Source organism: Sinohyriopsis cumingii, chromosome 15 (genome assembly GCF_028554795.1).
Source record: "Sinohyriopsis cumingii isolate HCF-2022 chromosome 15, ASM2855479v2, whole genome shotgun sequence".
In the NCBI taxonomy this organism is placed as follows: domain Eukaryota; kingdom Metazoa; phylum Mollusca; class Bivalvia; order Unionida; family Unionidae; genus Sinohyriopsis; species Sinohyriopsis cumingii.
In genome coordinates, this window is record NC_142975.1 from 11,420,061 (window position 1) to 11,436,746 (window position 16,686).

The 16,686-nt window shown below is 34.6% G+C and overlaps 1 protein-coding gene across 1 annotated transcript in view; it reads left to right on the top strand.

Annotated features, from left to right (window-relative positions):
• LOC149781262 (DNA ligase 3-like) overlaps positions 1–16,686 on the top strand; it is a 116,143-nt gene that overhangs the window by 23,344 nt on the left and 76,113 nt on the right. The window contains exons 5-8 of the mRNA XM_089935348.1: positions 3,510–3,616; positions 4,745–4,789; positions 7,750–7,836; positions 12,315–12,394. Coding sequence (XP_089791474.1) covers positions 3,510–3,616; positions 4,745–4,789; positions 7,750–7,836; positions 12,315–12,394 — 319 coding nt within the window. The remainder of the gene's footprint in view (positions 1–3,509; positions 3,617–4,744; positions 4,790–7,749; positions 7,837–12,314; positions 12,395–16,686) is intronic.

Here is a 16,686-nt window from a genome sequence, read left to right on the forward strand (position 1 = left end):
TCCAACAAGGTATGGTCAGCTTAGAATAAATGCTTTCTGCTCTGCAATTTCAATAAGCAATAATAAAATATGAATCCTTTCGTAACTCTTACAAAATATAAAGAATGAAATGCTCTGTATTTGATTACTTTATGTAACAACTGTATTCACATCAAATTAATAATTTGATGTTACTAGAATATAATTCCAGGTATTTAAATTATTTCATATTGTGAAATATCTTTAACAGTCAATATCAGACATTTTTTATATTTGAGCCAATCAGCAGCTAGGGCATTCATTACATATCTTGAGTACAGAAAATCTCATTGGATCACATGGTGTTTTCATGACTGTTTCATGGCCTAATTTGATTGAATTAGTTGCTGATATGAACGTGGCACTTTGACCTTGATTTACGAATGAAGTACATGCATGTACTATTCTTATAGTACAGGCCAGCCACAGAATTAAAGAATTACAAAATATGTCATTAACCAAAATGACTTAAATAAAACTATATTATTAAATAAAATAATATATGTGATATAGATACAGTGTGACCCCGCTATAGCATGCTTCGTTATACAATGCGAATTCAGATATAACGGTCGTGGTGTGGCTCCCGAAATTTCATATACATGTAATTTTCTTGTGCACAAAAAAAATTCTTAAAAAGTATGAAAAAAACGTAACAAGTTTTTTTTATCATTTTGGGGAAGAGATTGCGTATGAATAATACAAGACGATCGTGGATTGGCTCCTGAAATTTTACATTATATTTCTCGTACATGAAAAAGTATTTTTTTTCTTCTTAAAAGTAAGAAGAAAAAAAACGCATAATAAGTTTATTCTGGGATTGTGTAGGTCTTCGCCAATGTTGGATATGTTTTTCCTTATTGGCTGCAAAACATACCATGTGGCTTTTTTATTTGTTGGTGACATTGTTGGCTGTTTAAACTTTTATATACAACCATTGGTTTAGAGTGCAGAAATTCATAGGCCCCATGAAAGGAAGCCGCAAACTGGATATAAAATGCACTGAAATTTGTCTATTGTTGCATAAACAAATTCTTTGTCCATATTGACAAACCATTGAAACAGTGCATTGTTATATCATAATCCACTTATCTTGACATCTAGAATGAGTTCTCTATGTTGTGAAATATCCGCTTTTTTGTTGTTGACAATTCTGGTAACAGAGATCAACCGGACAGGGTATTGCCTTGTAATCTGTCTTTCATCGGATTTTCGGCCACTCGCTAGTAATTAATATATTTACAAAGATTGACATTCGTATTTGGATGGTTAGTAAAATTCATTTTCTTTTCACTCAGAATTAAATCCTCCAGGACACTCACGTTTTTTGTAATAATCCTGTCATCAGAATACCTGCGTCTCTATCGTACATTGACCCTTTGTTAATTTTCAGATGCATGCGTGGAAGGCAGCATCACGCTGCTACCACAAATGTTTTAAAAAAATAATAAAAAAAATAAATAACAAATATTAAAAAAATTACTTATTGGTTTATTCAGTAGGAATGGAGGGACACCAACTAGAATAGTCTAAACGACAGCCAATTCCTTTTTAAAAATGTACCTAGATAAAATAGTTTGCTGAAATTTCAAAGAAAACAGATTACCTTTGAAGCACTGACTGTTATGAAAGCATACTCAGCAAATGGAAAAAGACGTCTCAATCATGTAATACAATTATTTGATGTTGCCGCCACAATAAGAATGGGCATTCATTTGGTTCTCCAAAGCTATCCTTTAGTGGTGACTTCAATAGCACATGCACCCTTCATCAAAGAAAGCTGACTACAATCTTTCAATAACAGCAAAGAACTTTTTTCAAAGGAAGTCAGTACTGAACTTAAATAAAAGTGATGGAATCTGATGGATTTTTGCATTTTCCAACGTGACTGGAACACATTAACTGTGCTGTGAAAGTTTCCTTTTTGAGGGAAAAAGTTTATGCTTACCAACGCTACCAACTGCGGCTTAAAACTCAAACTAACTTTTACCGACTTGGAACGTACTGAAAAGTAAATGTACTTCGTCATTCGTTATATGATTGTGCTATGTTTTTCCACTGAATCCAGACCTATATGACCTGTTACAAAATTATTGAATATTTTAAAGCTGTGTGTATGAATATTTTCGATGGAATCACTTGTATTGTAAACAGGATTCACTTGTATTGTAAACAGGATTCACGTATATGTACCAATTTATGGTTCTCTAAATAAAGTAAACTATTATATTATGTCTTCTTTTTTTTCACTACAGGTGTATTTCTCATTTAATATGCATCAATTTAAGATGATAACTGTGCCGATGAAGCATGTATTTTACTGCCCGCAATTATTACCCACACCCCCCAATTTTTTTTTTTTGGGGGGGGGACATTTTCTTCAGCTAACTGACCTGGTTGCTTATAACACGGTTTGGTATATAATGCGGTCGGGTTCTATGGCTCCCAACTACCATGTTATAGCGGGGTCACACTGTACCTGTAACAGTCCTAAATGAAATTGCTGATCTGACATTAGGTATGATCACCATGGTACCATCTTGAAAATATTATAATCTCTACTCCCCCTGAATCGATGGCCATATCGACATGGTATTTCACCAATAGACCACTTATAATGTCTTGTTAACACTCGGCAGTTTAAAAAAAGAAACAGTTTTATATTAGATTCCTGAAAATGTTTTTGGGCCAGTAGAGCATCAGTCCCTTCAAGGGACTCTTGTTACTCTAGATTTTCTTGTATGTCATCACTTTTATGGTGGAGCATGCAGCTCCTATAAATGTCCAGCTGTTTACACTTGCTCTGAGCCCCTTTAGCCTGCAGCATTTTTAGCTGAGTTTTAAATGCATTTGACACATTTAGCTAGTTATGTATTTATTAAATTGAAAGTATGAACGAGGGACATAAAACTCACTCAGCTCACTATTATTTATGAAGGAAAAGTGGGTTATTATAGGTAACCAGTCAAGACAGGAGGACCTGTTCTTGTGTCACGTGTTTCACTTTGATCACAAAGTTGATATTTCTATGTAAAATTGGAGAAGATTTTTTTAGGGGTGAGTATCCTATGAACAGACTGTTTGTAGGAAGCTGAATATGAATCATTGACTAATAGCCATTATAAACTTACAACATGTCATCTCATGTTTTGAGAGATAAAATATCCATTATAAACTTACAACATGTCATCTCATGTTTTGAGGGATAAAATAGATCAGCCCGGTGGTAGTTTGGTTTGTTTTGTCTTTTTTTTTCTTTTACAAGGTCATTAAGGAACTCTTATCTAGAGTTGGAAGGGCTCCTCTTGTTGGACTATCTGATTTTTGAGAACTGGAATATTTCGTGTGACAAGGCTGTTTTGCCAAGGTTATGAAAAGAAAAGAAAAATGAAGAGAAAGAAAAATTAATTGCAAACATGTTTTATTGTAGCTTTCTTTTGCTTTTGCATCATTACTGTAATAATGGCTTTTTTTTTGTTGTTCTTTTTCAGATGGGTTCAGTGGAGACGTGTATTTAGTCATAAAGCTGTTACTGCCAGGAGTTGTAAAGACTGTCTACAACTTAAATAACAAACAACTTGTCAAGTTGTTTAGCCAGGTAGGCTTCGTCTTTCCTTAGTGTGGCAAGATAGTTCCTTGTCAGTCAGTATGAATGTCATTAGTAATATTGAACAAGGTTGTGAAAAAGATAATTGCACCAGGTAAACTCAAAAAATTCCCCATTTTTAACATTTTCATGATGTTACCCCCCCCCCCCATGAGAGAAAAACTAAAACCTTATTGTACATCTACACTAATCACATATCTAGCTTGCAGATTTACAAAAAGTCCTTTAAGCAGTTGGGGATGGGTGTTGATGAAATTAATTTTCAAAATGTCCCTATTTTCAAGAAATTTTCAGAAATGTCTCCAAAAATGAACCAGAAAGAACAAGTAAAACTGCTTCTCCTCCCACACTGCTTGGAGGATTGTATTATAACTTTGTTCACTTGATATGTAGCTGGTTTGTTTGTAGACTTTTTCTTGAATATAATGTTTGCCTTCACTGCAGCAGATCACACTTCTGGACTGTTTAAATGCATGTTTTCCAAGTTAACATTAGCTGTACATAATTGTTATACATTACTGAAAATTATTCTGACATACAGCTAAACTAACATGTCTTGCTTAAACATTTCAGTATTCTCTTGGAGGCGTGGGAGGAGAAGAGATGATGAAAGCAATTCTCCAAATATCCATTTTAGTGCATTTTGTGCATTCAGTTGATTTTTGGCATGATCTTTTAGAAGTGCTAGCCCAGTGATCATGTATCCTGAAATACACCCTGCATGGAGTGCTGTTTTATGAAAATGTAGTATCTGTTGTGTAATCCAAGTGAATTACATGGGAAAAGATTTGTTCTCATTATGATAGATAATAAATTGTATCTGGATTTATATAATAATTAGTCTTGCACTTTCAGTGTGCAAGCTTCATCTCTGTCTGCATAGGTATATGTCTTGGGCTTAGCCAATGTGGGTATGTTAGAAAGCTTGCCAGTACCTTCCCGTGGGTCAGTGGTTCTTACTGTGGCTTTCCCATGTGCTTCCTCCACCAGATATACTATCTACTATCATGCACTGAAAAATGGCATTAAACCCCCAAAACAACAATGTGCTCAAAGTTTATAATCAAAATGGCAATTGTTTTGATGCATTGTAATAATCAGTATTATCTTGTATTGTAGATTTTTGGGACAAGACAAGAAGACATGACCGAGGACTTAAATCAGGTAAATTAAATTTACAAATTCTGCATTTGTATCTGTCTCATATTCATCTTGAAATAAAATAATGAACAGTATTCTGGTGACTACAGTAGACTCAGTTTCTGTGACTTAGAGTGAATGAATACGTGCTGGGATGGTACTAGAGTAGTCACTAATTAATGCTATAGTTGTTAATTGGTGTGCTGCACATTTTCATTTTTTGTTCTGAATTTTTTTATATCTTTAAACTTATATCTTCACCTTTATCTATAGTGTTTTATTTAATGAATCCATTGTTCTCTGAACTTTTTTCTTTTCAGCTCACCTCTACAGAGTAGAAAAGAACTATATTAACTCTGGCATTGATGATGGCATCAGAGCATTCCAAAATGTATACATATGCACAGCATCACTGCATCCATACCATTCTCTCTACTTAAGTCCTAGGCAGTAGTTTGAAATGGGTTTCGTTGCATTTACCCTGAGGGGAGGGGACTAAAGGAAATATTTTTTGTACATAAATGTACATTACTGTATATTCTTAGTTACATTATGACATTTAACTAAGTTTTTGTACACTTTGTACATACTATTATATCTGAAATTTGAAACTTGGTAAGAGAATTCACCTTGACATGTATTATACACATCGTTGCTAAAGTAGGTCACCATGACCATGTTTCACACTTAACTGAGTTAGTTAGTTTTCGAGTTTGTTTCTCAAGCTTTGTTTATTCTAGAATCAGAAAACTGGATCATCATATGCATCTCTAATAGTTTTGCACCCTTACAACAAAATATGTTAAGTGACTTTTTTTAATACATTTTAATGGCTTAAGTTAAATTGGTGCTATTAACTCATGATCAGAGGAATTTCTGTACGCTTTACACATACATTTATAGTTTGAGTCATAAAAATTGTTGGAGTGATGCATCTTGATGAGTACAGTAGCCACATTAAAAAATGTGTCACTGTGGCATATATTTCATGTTTCACAGACTTTGCTTTGTTCATGGTAATCACCATTATTATTGATGCCACAACCTTATACATGAGAAGGTCACTGACCGATATTTCGAGGCTTTGGTTAAAGTTTTGCATTAAGCTTATGGCTAAAAAGTTTTCTGTTACTGTTATGCATAGAATCATAAAGCTTTTTGCTGTTAGCTCATGGCCAATTAGGTTTTTTGTACATGATGTCATACCTTGAATCATGAATGTTGAGTAAGGGATTTACATTGATGAGTACTACACTCTTATCTCAAAAGTAGGTTAATGTTACTCATATTTCAGAGTTCACTGATTTGGGTTCAGTTTTGCATTTTAACTTTTCAGGCATGTATCATCAAACTAGATGCCTGCTTACATCTTTGTTAGCACCACACCTGTACAAAAAGGGTCACTTTAGTGTTTTTGGCTATCCTTTCTCAAAACTTAGTCAGGACTGGTATCCTCATCATTTTTGTAATATTTCATTATGGCCCCTATGTTATTCTTCACTGACCTGGATTAAAATTGGTTTAGCTGTTCATTTTTCAGGCTCCATTAATGATGATGATATGCATCCCTGTTAGTACTGAATCCTTGCAACAAGAGAAGCTTATTGCTACCTATATTTCATTTGTTGCTGCCTTTGGTTATGTTTTTATCTTTAGCTTTAGATCACTTCGTTTTTTTACATGCTATCCTACCTAGATTCATGAAACTTGGTGAGGTGATTCATCTTGATAAGTACTGCACACATCTTTCAAAAATAGTTATATGCGGCATGACTTTGTTGAAATCTTCTGTTTAAAGTTCATATAATTGGGTGTTGTTTATTTTACACTTGACTATTGTATGCCTCTCTGTTAGTACTATACTCTTACTGTGATATAAAGGTAACTTTGACCTACATTTTGTTAACACTATACTCTTACTGTGATATAAAGGTAACTTTGACCTACATTTTGTTAGCACTATACTTTTACTGTGATATAAAGGTAACTTTGACCTACATTTTGTTAGCACTATACTTTTACTTTGATATAAAGGTAACTTTGACCTACATTTTGTTAGTACTATACTCTTACTGTGATATAAAGGTAACTTTGACCTACATTTTGTTAACACTATACTCTTAATGTGATATAAAGGTAACTTTGACCTACATTTTGTTAGCACTATACTTTTACTGTGATATAAAGGTAACTTTGACCTACATTTTGTTAGCACTATACTTTTACTTTGATATAAAGGTAACTTTGACAACATTTTGTTAGTACTATACACTTACTGTATATAAAGGTAACTTTGACCTACATTTTGTTAGTACTATAAACTTACTGTGATATAAAGGTAACTTTGACAATATTTTGTTAGTACTATGCATATACTGTGATATAAAGGTAACTTTGACAACATTTTGTTATTTCTATACACTTACTGTGATATAAAGGTAACTCTGACCTACATTTTGTTAGCACTATACTTTTACTGTGATATAAAGGTAACTTTGACAACATTTTGTTAGTACTATACATATACTGTGATATAAAGGTAACTTTGGCCTAGATTTTGTGTTTTTGGTTAAGTATTTATGTCTAGTTCATAACCATGCTTTATACATCCTAGCCTTCAAATAAGGACCCTTTCTGAATGATTCTCATGGAAGTTGGAATAAAGATGTTTATTCAGGGGTAAATTCGTCATATTAATATATATTTTGTATATTGTGATTGCTTACCATCAGCAGGTTAACTGTATTGTGCATGTGAATGAATATAGGACAAGGATAAGTGTTCTGCATGCTTTTCATGTGAGGCTTCAGCTGAAGTGGCTAATCAAGGTAATTATTGATGCATGAACTGTCATAATAATTTCTGTTGCATTGAAATGGTACCAATGATAGTAAGTTAAAAAGTTATTTTTTTATATTGATATTTGTTTACAACTTTAATTTGTAAGTTTTACTGTATTTGAAAATGGAATATTTACTTTCCAGGGTGATGTAGCTGAAACCATCAAAATATTTTTTGATGAAAGTCGGCTTGTAAAGCCACAGAAGAAAAGTACTCTGTCCATTCAGGAGGTAAAATATTTTGTGTAAAAATAGAAAATTTAGGTTCCTCTAGATTCTTATAAGGGCATTTTTTTAAAAATGAAATTATTTTTGAAAACGTTTTGGTATTGTTTTTTTAATGCAAAATCAATTTAGAGTGGGGAAAAAATAGTTATCAATTTAATTTCTTCTTCAGATATTCTACCTGATCATAATACCTTAGGAGAACTAGAACTACCTTGTAAATCCAGCCCTCCCAGTTTAAAACCATTTGGCTAAAAAGCTTAAGGTTATCTGCCCACCTAGGTGGCAGTTAGAATGATCTCCCCATGTCAGTGGTGTTCTGCTTTTTTTATTCCTATACAACACCTTCCTAATCTTCAGTTCCAACATCAGATGATCATTGACTGTGGAAGAATCTATTTTCAGTTGGTTCCAGTCTTACAGAGATACTGACATTTTGGGATGCTTACATCAGCAATTAGAGGTCCCAAGCATCTACAGACTTTTGGGATGCTTACATCAGCAATTAGAGGTCCCAAGCATCTACAGACGTTTGGGATGCTTACATCAGCAATTAGAGGTCCCAAGCATCTACAGACTTTTGGGATGCTTACATCAGCAATTAGAGGTCCCAAGCATCTACAGGCTTTTGGGATGCTTACATCAGCAATTAGAGGTCCCAAGCATCTAGACTTTTGGGATGCTTACATCAGCAACTAGAGGTCCCAAGCATCTAGACTTTTTTCTCACATATTCCTTGCCTCAAAATATTGTTGGTGGTTTTACAAGCCACACTCACCAGTTTTCCATTTTGATACCCATCTGTTGAATTGTGACATCATGACTATGGAATCACCATTGCATCTAATGTCTGTGGCAATCTTTCAGTAGGCAGAACATGTTACCTTCTCCCACCATAATTCTCACTGGACTTGTGGTGGAGCCTGTTTTTAGAATTCTCCACTTTGTAAACACAGAGGTCAAACATACTGTGACACTGGTCATAACAGCAGCTGTGAGCTTACAACTTCCATGCAGAAAGGCCAATTTCACCAAACTACATATGATGGCCCAATGCGACAAAAACAAAAATAATAGGATCAGGGTAATAATGGAAATTTGTAAGAAATACAAGTATCATAGAAATAATATTTTATATTTAGATGTGGATTATGATAACAAAACTGTTTTAAAAATAATAGACTACATGATAACAACTATGATATCCTGCGGACAAGTGATTAAATTTTTTAAATAAGAAAACCAAATAGGAAATAAACACTAGAGTGGAAATCATTCAAAGTGAGGGTGATCATTATCACCAGCATTTCCCTCATGAAACCCTTCATATCTTAAATGACATAACTTTCATGTCCCTTCCCCCCTTATCACAGATCCTTGTATGGAGAAGGATCCAATATTTCAGTGCCAAATGGGGAAGATTTGCAATGCTGACATATGGAAAAACCAAGCGGTTTCCAGGGAACTCACACTTAGCTCACCTCCTTTCCACATATTTCCTTTAGCTGCAAACATGGTATGAACTAAACAAATTCAATCAACTTTTCTACACTCTTTGGTTCACAGTGAAATGTAACAATGGATTCCAAATGCCATCCATTGGGAGAATACACAATCAATATGGGATCCAGAAGTCCTGTGATTCATCTACCAAAAACACCAGGCTAGTTATATCTGGAGCAAGACATAATATTAGTTGTTGCCATCCTTCTTATTCTTAATCTCCTTTTCAACAAGGTTATCCCCAAATTCATGCCATTTCAAGAATTTGGTCATGTAGGCCTAGAACTCAGCATTCAAGTATGTCACCCCCAAGAATGAGAATTAGTACAATGGTTAATACCTTGCCTATTTTGAAACAATCCATCAGCTAGAGAATTCTTTCACTTCCTGAGTTTGCTCAATACAGCAGATGACATCTTAGTCCTAGGTCACCTTCTCACACTCCAGTTACAGTAATTCTATCTTTCAAACAGACAACATACCTTTGACAACTGGATCAACTTTTACAATCTTCACAATATATATGTTTACATTTCAAAGGTAGGGAAACCTCACTGGACTCATGTAATAAACCTCTGTAGGTACAACCTCCAGTAATCAAAATTAGTATGGATGCGAACATGGAGGAGGGGGTGGCAAGTCCTATAATTTCTTTATTCCAGTAGAGTGTGGAGTTCTTATTCCTTTAAACAGCTCCACTGTGGTGATTTATCTCAGATGGCAAGGCGGAACCATGTTCTCAGACCTTTGTTCTTGTTTGGGATTTTCTATAGTGGTGTCCTCGATGACAAATTCACTTCCAAGTTTGACATATCCTTGGCTGGCTAATGTATTTGTGGACTAAAAGTCCCACATGAGCCAACTTATAGAAACAGTATGGTCTCTTTATCCCACAGTTTTCGCTCAATAGATACTTGAAGAGACCTATCAATGATGGACCTGTTGGCAACAAGATGGAATGACAAATATTCCATCCTTTGTCTCACCAGTCCTGGATCCAAAAGTCTGAATAATGGATGCATTTTCTATTGAATGGAACTGCCAAAGATATTTCTCCTAATATCTTGGGTTCTGAAGGTAATACAAGAAGTAAATGAATTGGAGTGTCTCTTCATCATGTTTACTCAATTCAGATGGGAAATCTTGGATCACCCTCATCACACAACTGACTGAACAGTAATTCAGATATTCCCTCATCTGCTTAAAGCAACCACAATGTCAGGGGTTTCATCCCAACCCAGAGTTCTGACCCTCCGTGATGGGATCTTATTAAATTACACCCACAGGAAAAAACTTTTCTTGCAACCAGTGGTAGAGAAATCCCTCAAGTGAGATGGCTCCTCAAGGTTCCAAGAGAAATCCCTCAAGTGAGATGTCCCCTCCAACTTGCAAGAGAAATCCTCCAAGTGAGATGGCCCCTCCAACTTGCAAGAGAAATCCCTCAAGTGAGATGGCCCCTCCAACTTGCAGGAGAAATCCCTCAAGTAAGATGGCCCCTCCAACTTACAAGAGAAATCCCTCAAGTGAGATGGTCCCTCCATCTTGTAGGTTGATGAAGGCAATGGAATATATTCTGAGTGACACACAAGAACACTTTAAACAACTGATATAGCTCAACAGCTAACCTCTTATGGTTCTTTGATGAGAAAACAGTTGACACCAATCACAATTAAAACCTACTCTTTCATGATCACTGGTACACTACATTAATCATGGAAATGAGAATATTGAGCAAACAAAAGACCCATCCGATGTACTGTCCATCCTCCTTAGTGTAATTTTTGATGGGAAGACAGAATCAGTGAATACATGTCCTATTGGTGGATCAGTCTACATGCAGTTCAGACAAGATGGACAAATATTACTCCAGATGGTTCATTGCCAAGAAGGGGCTACCATGCATGGGTAATCAGACTTTTTAAAAATAATTCCTGTCTACTCTGTACACTTCATCTCAAGGTCATCTACAGAAACCACTGTGAGCTCTGAAGTAAGGAAGACCAAGCCATTGAAAAGAGAGAAATCATTCCTATTCTCGTCCTCGTAGAACAAAAGAATGTTATATCAACACAGACAGTTTAATCCTGGATAAAGTGGGTTATTCATTCTGCATATAAGAAATAACTCCACACCAATAAATTTGCTTTGAATCGCTTTCTACAAAGTTAGGACAGTTGTGATAAACATTGCATATGAGCGAAACTGTTCTCTGTTATTATCCATGCTGTTAGATGTCGATCTGAGTACACTACTCTAGAATTTTTCTCAGTGATCTTTCATCTTGAAAGACTCATCTCGGCGCAAAGGTTACCTTCCTTGGTAGTTAAACAACTTTATAAGTGCATGCTTCATGACTTATGCTAGATTTGAGGGAAGAAAAAGTTTTCCCTTTCCAAGCAGCTCCCCAACATATGGAGTCTATTTTTCAGTCACATTATCTAGAAGCTGACCTACCTTATGAGATCAGAGATGGTTTCTTCATTATTTTCCTCCAACTCTTACTTATTCTCCTGTGGTATTATGATATTAGTAATGTATTTGAAGAAGTAACCAATCTTAAAAATGCTTTAAGTAAAATATGTTTCTTTGATAATACTTACCTGATTTTAATACACATAAACCATCCCAACCTCCCTGCAGTATCCATATAGAAATATGCCTTCTTATGGTATCACTGGATTTTGCGCCAATCCCAGTATCACTTGATTTGCCACCTAGGTGGTTGGCTAACCTGTAACATTTTAAACTAAAATATTTTAATCTGGGAATGCTGAATTTTTGAAATAGTAGTAGTTCTGATGTATTATGATCAGGTAAGTTTTATTGAAGAAACATACTTTACTATAAGAAATTTCTTTCTTTTTGTCACTGATTTAGAAATCCATTATTAAACTAACACTGTTACAGCAGTATCATTTTTAGTCCTTTGATCACAGTTAAGTTTAGGCAATCATTGCTGTACTATGATTTCTTCAAAACAGGTGGATGAAATGCTTCAAGAATTGTCCTTGCATACCAAAGAGGATGCCCAACAAAGAGTTCTCGCCAAAGTTACCAGCAAGTAAGAGCCATTGCATATAAAATAGTATTATAAACCTTTTGGTGTTGTTACATTTATGCAAATTCTGTTGGGAAATTCACAACCTAACAGTTTTGTGGGGTTTTTTCCTTTGTAGTATGCTTTTATAACTTTGTTGATATAATGTTATGTATATCTATTAGTTTTGTAAATTTTATTAATGACTGTAAATTATAGTAATTGTCTATAGCAAAATTTTGTATATGAGTATAGGTTCTATTTGTAAGATATTAAGAGACCAGTGTAGATTGTGTAGGATCTATAAATAGTTGTTGATGCAAGTCTTTAGGACCATTAATAATTACATAATAAAACCTGTGTATGAGTTTGAGGTTGTTTCCCATTGGACAGGTCAGTAATGTGGGTTCTTCAAAGAATTAACCTAAGTCAGGGGTCTCAAACATGTGGCTCATGAAGCTGTATCCTGTGGCCCCCAAAATGATTGGTGTCACAAGGTATCATGAGAGATAACAAAGGTGGTGCAGCCCTTGACCATTGAAATTGCTCTCAGGTGGCCCACTGGGTAGATTGAGTTTGCCCCAGGTTTAGATCATGTGGGTTCTTTTATGTTGTGGAATATTTGTGACAAGTCACATAGTGAGTGGTAGCAAAATGTATTTCACCCTTTGTGTTTATATGTAAGTACATGGAGCTGGACAGTTATGGTCAGTGCTATTTCTTGTGTTCTTGCTGTAACATAAAGTCTGCAAATGTATTTTATGTTGTATTTAGATATTATTGAGGGAAAGCATTTGCTTAGATTATTCATTGGAACTACAAAGTGCTCATCGGACTAAAATATTTCAGGGACTATTGTGAATTATTCAGAGGAGTTCTTTTTTCTGTTACATGGTTTGTGACCATATAGCTGTAACAATAAGCATATACAATCAGACCTATCTTAATGGTCGCCTTTACTTAGCTGTCACCTAATCACAGTAGCCAGTCTAATTTCCTATGGCACATTTGACATGTAATTGTCCTGTATGTAATGGTCACCTAACCTATGCAGTCATCTGCTTGGTCTTTCCTTACCAAAGATTGGTTTCTCCATGCCTTAAGCAGGTACTGGCACAATATTTACATAGACTACTCAGTCAGTACAAAATAAAATTGTATAAGAATGCATTGTTTAGACAAATGAATATTATGTGAATCATTTTCAGTATTTCTTATTTTAGTTAGTCGCATAGTTAATCAAAGTCAGAGGTGTCAATATATCGATTTATAGGTTGGATTGAAGTGAGCCAGATACAGTAATTTTGTGTGGAAATTAAACAAAATATATTTTGCCATTTTGATCAAAAGTTTACATAAGACAATAATAATAATAAAAATAATAATAGTAATCATAATAGTAATAATAATAATAACGATAATGGAATTTGATGTTTGGCTGTTTGTTCAAAACCAATTTAAAAACATAAACTCATGCACAGAGGTCGCCTGTATAGAAAGCCAGGTTCACCTTTTCCCAAGGGTTTCAGCTGTTTACAGGTTTGACTATAATTAATGTGTTTGCAAATTCAGTATTCTGGCTCAATTCTTGACAATTTATTTCAAGGTTACACTTTACTGAAACATTGGATGCAGTGACTTCTTCCTGTTTAAATAGGATGAAGTGATAAGAAATTAGTGATTAGTGATTTTAGGTCACGTTCGGTAATGGCAGAAGTTCTGCAACAACTGGTATTTTAAGGGTTCAGTAAATTAAATAGTATTAGAATACACCAAATAATTCTTACACTTAATGAAAATATTAAAATATCTTCTGTCTTGAAGGTTCTATAACGTATGTACAAGCATTTATAGCAGTTCATTAATTTCTTCATAGCTTAAGTCACAAAACATTGTTTTACATATATAGTATTGTTATTGTAATGCAATCTTGAGGAGTTGAGTATTCAGCTTTAGTAAATTGGGCCATTACACGAAGGAAGTGTTGAGTCATGGTACAGATTTTCCAGTGCTGACAAGGCATCATCTGGCAATAAAGATCAAATTTCTATGATAATGATAAATTTTTATATGCCTAGCAGTTTTCAGATAATTAATTAAAATACCTATATATATTTTAACTGAAAATCAAATGAAACTGCTTACTTTATTTACTGTATATATTGGGAAATGATAAAATAATTTATTTTTCTTCCTGCCCCAGAATTTATGCTGAAACTTTTTTCACCTATGTCATATGTCCCAAGACTTAAGAAATTAAATATAATTGTATTGAATTTTTGCCCTCCCCCAACTGCATATTGCAATAAAATAGATAAACAAATGGCTTATTTGATAATAAAAAGAAAGAACTAACATATTGTTATCCTTTTTTTCTTCTTCATCATGAACATTAAAGAATAAAATTTATCCACGAGCTCTGGATATTTAGCATTGGCTTCCATACTGTAGTGTGTATCGCTTATGTTCGATAGCACATGACATGATGTTCATTGACACGAACATTGAGAAACAAATTGTGTTTGGTTGTGCTCAAAGGTTTGAATATGTTATCTGACTGAAAACTGGATCCAATAAAATCAAGGAAAATAATCAAACAATATCTTGAAGACAACTGTCATTCACGCATGACATGGTGTTAGTTAGGTGCAAAATAACCAAGATTGAGTTATATCCAGGTAAACTATATGACAGTATCTTGCAAATAAAAATCATTATTTGACAATGCAATCACTTGAGTGCAAGAGACAATCTTTTCGCTAACACGGATTACAAAAGTATTATTAAAGCAAGTTATTGGTGTATATATTATTTACCCACAGAACTCAATGCCTGTCTGTAATAATTATAAATAGAGATGCCAAGCATATAGAAGCCCAGTAGGTGAATAAACAAACTGGCAGCGAGCAGTAAACGTGTCCTTTCAACTTACTGACAGGACATCAAAGACAAAGGTTATTTTATTACAAAGCAAGCAGACCCCGGAAGACGACTTTGGATACTTGAATCCAGTATTTCTTTTTTCAAAGAATTTAAATACAAAGGTTATTTTATATCAAAACAAGCTGACCACAGAAGCCGACTTTGGGATCTTTTTTTAAGTGTCCAATGTTTGTTTTTTTAATATACAAGATGTCCGAGATATGGAAACTAATAATTTGGGTTCCTTTTCACCAGTACTCAGGGGAATTTCTAATATAAATTGAAACAGTAGAACAAATTTTAAAGTAACACAATAAAGTGCTTCCTGCAAGGACATCAATGATCCAGTTTTGCCCAGAAGATTTTGAGAAAATAAATTCATTTAATATTTAATGAATTAATGAAGGCCAGAAGAGAAGCAGATGATTTCGTTGACAATATGATCATTAACATGGATGAAATTCTAGTGTACTTTGATCTCATTCGTGGACAGACTGATGATAACATGGGGTCAGAAGCATGAGAATTAGCATGACTTTTGCAGATTTGAAAAAAAATCTGACTTTAGTCCATGCAGTTTCTGCTTCATGTGATGTGTTCCTCTAACAGTAGTTTTTTTTGGTATGAGAAAGCTAAAAATAAAATTCATGCATGTGCAGGAGATGGGTTGTGTTGATGAGATGATGCTGCAGTGGATTAAAGAGTTTTCTCTCAAGTACACAGTTTTACATTTTTTTAAATAGAATTTCAGTTAGAGTACATTTTCCGATATGTAATTTTTGAATGATTTAAAATGTGTCCAGCAACTTACGACTAAAACAATACTATCTGTCCCAGAACATGCAGTGCACAAAAAAATTACTTTTAAAAGTAATTTATGGTGTCCCAACAGATACAGTGTCCCAACATATATGGTAAATATGGTAACATTTCAGTCTTGTTAATACGTCATCCTCATTATAAACTGAATTACATAGTGATCAGGACAGCTCAGGTGGTTAGAGTGTCTGCCTTGGATGCAGGAGGTCACAGGTTCGAACCGCAGTCAAGTCATACCAAAGACTAGTAAAAATGGTACTAACAGCCACCTTGCTTGGCACTCAGCATTAAGAGGTTAGTGTTAGGACTGGTTGGCCTGGTGTCAGGATAATGTGACACATTGGAACATGATGCTACATGTCTGCGGCATGATGCGCCAGTGCTAGACATCACTATAATCTGCCACACTGCAGACATCGTAACGATTGACTTTTTTAAAGGTATGTTAGAAATCCAAATCTACATTGTTCAGGATGTACTGTGAGCATGGTGGGCCACCCCTTTAGACAATCTTCTCCAGGTGTATTTCAGATTGCATATCAGGTGTTGGCATAGCCCTTTTCATCTAGGGTTGA